This window comes from Oncorhynchus gorbuscha, linkage group LG12, assembly GCF_021184085.1.
Source record: "Oncorhynchus gorbuscha isolate QuinsamMale2020 ecotype Even-year linkage group LG12, OgorEven_v1.0, whole genome shotgun sequence".
In the NCBI taxonomy this organism is placed as follows: Eukaryota; Metazoa; Chordata; class Actinopteri; order Salmoniformes; family Salmonidae; genus Oncorhynchus; species Oncorhynchus gorbuscha.
Genome location: NC_060184.1, coordinates 26,992,827 through 26,997,276, shown reverse-complemented (window position 1 = coordinate 26,997,276; position 4,450 = coordinate 26,992,827). Strand labels below are relative to the sequence as shown.

General features: G+C 41.2%; 1 protein-coding gene across 3 annotated transcripts in view; it reads left to right on the top strand.

Annotated features, from left to right (window-relative positions):
• Nucleotides 1–2,542: 2,542 nt before the first annotated feature.
• The window catches only part of LOC123990795 (calcipressin-2-like), a 141,175-nt gene continuing 139,267 nt past the window's right edge, over nt 2,543–4,450 (top strand). Inside the window, exon 1 of one of the 3 annotated variants that reach the window (XM_046291673.1) lies at nt 2,543–2,868. Coding sequence is in view for 1 of the 3 variants with exons in the window: in XM_046291672.1 (XP_046147628.1) it covers nt 2,931–2,991 (61 nt within the window). In the remaining 2 variants the exon portion in view is untranslated. Of the gene's footprint in view, nt 2,869–2,890; nt 2,992–3,090; nt 3,110–4,450 lie in introns of those variants that run through there. The other 2 variants (XM_046291672.1, XM_046291674.1) reach the window with 2 other exon arrangements.

Here is a 4,450-nt window from a genome sequence, read left to right as displayed (position 1 = left end):
CCGTTGCCTTAACCTGTACGTTTGCAGACCAGTTTCTACTTTCATGAGACTTTGGAAGCATAAATGAGTTTGAATACCAATATTGAAGTCCCTGAAGTGAAATACTGTAGCGTACCAATACCTCATACCCTATCCTTGTCTCCTCTCCCAGAGCAATCTCCCTTTGGTAGGGACCCAGCAGCCTGCCACACGAGGGTGCTGTGCTCTACAATCCTGCCCAAACCCCTGACAAAATAAAAAAAGACAAGGGGATGGTTTTATTAATTGAGCTACTTTCAGGAAGTTATTTTAAAGGAGAGCTCAGTAAAAAAAGTTATGATATTTTAAAGCACTTACGTAGCATCTTATATATTGATTCTATTTCTGAAAATGCAGGAGGGTGGAATGGTCTTCAAACGAATTGGCCTTAAGATGATTAACTCATTTCTCCTCCCTTTATTTATCCTTTTCACGTGTCCAAGGGTGGTTTTAACCCCATGTACCTTCCTGCCCGGTTCAACCCGATTATGTATTTGTACAGACCAGTGGCGGTCAGTGCCGTTTATGATGAGGGAGAACGATTATTTTTTTCATGAGCAAAAAAAAAAGACACTCTCCCTCTCCCCATTTTTTAAAGAAATGATTTTTGTTGAAAACTGTTCAACTGTCTCTCTCTCTCTCTCTCTCTTTTTGAGTCAACTACTCACCACATTTTATGCACTGCAGTGCTAGCCAACTGTAGCTTATGCTTTCAATACTAGATTCATTCTCTGATCCTTTGATTGAGAGGATAACATGTCAGTTCAGGCTGCAAGAGCTCTGATAGGTTGGCAGATGTCCTCCAGAAGTTGTCATAATTATTGTGTAAGTCCATGGAAGCGGGTGAGAACCAAGAGCCTCCTATGTTTTGTATTGAAGTCAATGTACCCAGAGGAGGAGAGAAGCTAGCTGTCCTCCAGTTACACCATGGTGCTAACCTACAGAGTGCTGTTGAGGCTACTGTAGACCTTCATTGCAGAACAGTGTTTTTTAAATCAATTATTTGGTGACGTTAATATATTTAGCATAGTATTGCCCTCCCTTCCTCCTCTGAGGAGTGTCCACTGGTACAGACATTGATCAGTATTTTGTGATGTAATAACATACAAGAGTATCTGTATTATTCTGATCCACACAGAATATTAAGTGCACAGGGCATGAGTATGAAACTTAGGTATTGGCTAAATGCACTGCGTTATTGCCATGTACCCTACTTACCATCATATGACATCATACATCACTTTATGAATAAAGTCTAAGGTTGCTTTGTTCAATATTGCTTTGCCTATAATATTAAGACAATCCTATAACTGGGTTGTCTTAATAAAAACTGATATTTTTTACACCATTTGATGTAGGCTAATGTTGAACTGTTCTTTTTGGTATTATAGACCATTTAAGCATGCCAGCAGCATACCACCCTGCATACCACTGCTGGCTTGCTTCTGAAGCTAAGCAGGGTTGGTCCTGGTCAGTTCCCGGATGGGAGACCAGATGCTGCTGTAGTTTTGGAGAGCCAGTAGGAGGCACTCTTTCCTCTGGTGTAAAAAAAAATATATATATATATATCCGAATGCCCCAGGGCAGTGATTGGGGACACTGCCCTGTGTAAGGTGCTGTCTTTCGGGAAGGGATGTTAAACAGGTGTTTTGAATCTCTTAGGTCATTAAACATCCCATGGCACTTATTGTGTTAACCCTGGTCTCCTGGCTAAAATTCCCAATCTGGCCCTCAAACCATCACGGTCACCGAATAATCCCCAGTTTACAATTGGCTCATTCATCCCCCACTTCTCCCCTGTAAGTATTCACCAGGTCGTTGCTGCAAATGAGAATGTGTTCTCAGTCATCTTACCTGGTAAAATAGCGGATAAATAAAAAATATAAAAAATAATTCAGGCCCAGACTACTCTTAAATGCTGAAGCTATTCTGTGCGTGTGTTTATTGATGTAATTATAGTGGACCTACAAAGGGCTTCCATCGATCGGCCCCTGAGATCACCAGTAATGGCCATTAGTGGACAGTGGTCTATTGTAATAGTTATGCATCTGCCAGGTCACAGGTTTAGACTTGTTTACAAGAGGAAAGATGCCTGCCTAATGAAATGGTCCTATTGAAAACATTGAGTGAAGATAGAGAGAGGTTGATTAGATTAGAAAGTTAGGCTACTGGACACACACTTGAGTGTGTCTGGAAAAATAGATTTCTAACCTCAAGGGTCTTTTCCTGGTGAAATACTTTTTTAAAAATGTGACCAACCATGTTTAGTAATTCGATTTTTAAAATAAATGATTGATAGCCTGTCATCAAACGCAGTGACAGTCTGGTTATGCATTTCAAAATGGTGATGAATCATTACCTATAGGCCTATAACACATGCGTGGAAGTAGTTTCAAATTTCAGTGTTCAATGAACAAACATGCTCAGAGTTCAAAGGGCTAAAATATCCCAGACAACTGCCACCTATGAATGACACCAATCATTAGCTTACCGAAACATGTTTGATTTGATTCTACATGAAGCCAGCAAACACCACACCAGCCTGCAAGTGCGCGCGAAAGAAAGCGTTGACGTTCATTTGTAGTTATTTTTTTAGACCCTCGGCTCCGGAGTAGCCTAGACTATTGGTCAAATAATGCCCCCTGTGGTGATAGCTGTATTTCATTACTGGGTAACACAAATATAATTTGGATGCAGCAGGCCAGTCATTGGTGAGTCAAGCTGTCTGCAAAAACGTCAGGATAATATCGGCTCGCAGCTGGAATGCAAGGTTGATTCACGAAGAAGAGTTAGGAGGTAGAGGCAACGCTGAAGACACGCCAGTCCGACCGATACACACTGCACATACAGGTAGAGAGAAGCGATGGCGACTCCGGTTTCGCAGATCGAGTTTCTGTAGGAAATTGACAGTGATGCAAAGTGTCGCTTGCGTTGCATTGAAGCTATGGGGTGTGGATAGGGTGAAGTCAGCGGGTGAGAAAGTGCTCTAAACTTGCGAGAGAACGAGTTTGAATAGAGGTTAGCCTACATTTGGGATTTTGTTAGCGATGCAACTGTGCTGACCTGCACAATTGGCTGTTTGGAGGATAACGTATGCTATGCTATATTATTTTTCATATGTATAAATCTGTTTAGTTTACCTTCAATTTATAATGCTTGGCAATTCAGAGGTGATGTTACTCCACTCCCCCAATGTAACCCCTAGGATGCTTTAGTGACATTGACCGTTCTGAGACCGAAATACCAGCTGTCAATGCACTCACCTTCTTTAAACATGATAGACAGTCACCATTGAGTATTTTGTAACATTGCAAGCAGAATGGATTTATTGGCGAATACTGCTGCAATTGAAAGTAAGGTTTAAGAATACTTGTATATTTGTCTATAGACTACTTGTCTATTAATCTTGAAATATTATTACTATTATTCAATATTCAACAGCCTCCATGAAAAGTACATGTAGCCTTTTAGTATCCGACCTGAGGTGGGCTGTCAGGTATGATTCGGCAGTGCTTGACTTGGACCGAAATAGATGCCGGTACTCGTTTTGGGTGCGGGGCTGTTTATATTAAGGTGCAGGAGCTCCACGATACGTTTGAACTCATATTCTGTAAGAGGGACAGGAGCTCAAGCCATAGAAGGATTACTCATGTCAAGCGCAGTGTTCGGGTGTTTCTCTCTTTCCCACGAGAACGTTGTGGTATTCTGACAGCAAAAGCGCGGGCCCTCCAGACATTTTCCCCTCTGACATCAACAGGTTGCTCTTGGTTAAAACCTCTGCAGATATGACTCATTGAAAGTCTGAACGAGTATGTTTGCTTCATGTTGTTGCTGACCTGTGCAGTGTGGATGAGACATTCCTGATCTAACTGTTGCATAGACAGTCAGTAACCGGTTGGATTTTGTAATTACTGTGATATAAAGCATGCCTTTTCAGTGTTTGTGTTGCATACGGTCATAACATTCAGTAATCAATATCGCACTGCACTTTATTGTAGATAATATGAACTATTGAATCCTACATGTTTTTGTTGTTGTTGTTGCACATTGATATGATGGTACGTTAGTGACCTCATTCATCAGGTGGGTTTCTGAGCTAAAGTTTATCCTTGTCAAGCCATGTGATGCTGGCTACATCACCACCACTATCAGCCGTATCTCTGTCGGTGCTCTGATAAGCATGTGTTTACCATCCAGCCATGAGGTCAGTGAAATGGAACTAGTGACAATTGAAATATTCTACAATGGGCCAATCAATAACGCCTGATGATTTCAACCATTTACCTCGTGGTTTGTCGAATGTTCCTTGCCGCTTAGTTAGCATTAGTTCGTTTGCAGAACAGTAATTCGATGGTCAATTGATTGTGGTCCATTGGTTGCATTGATAACGAGATCATTTACATTAAGCTTTGTTTATCATTCAGGTTATTTG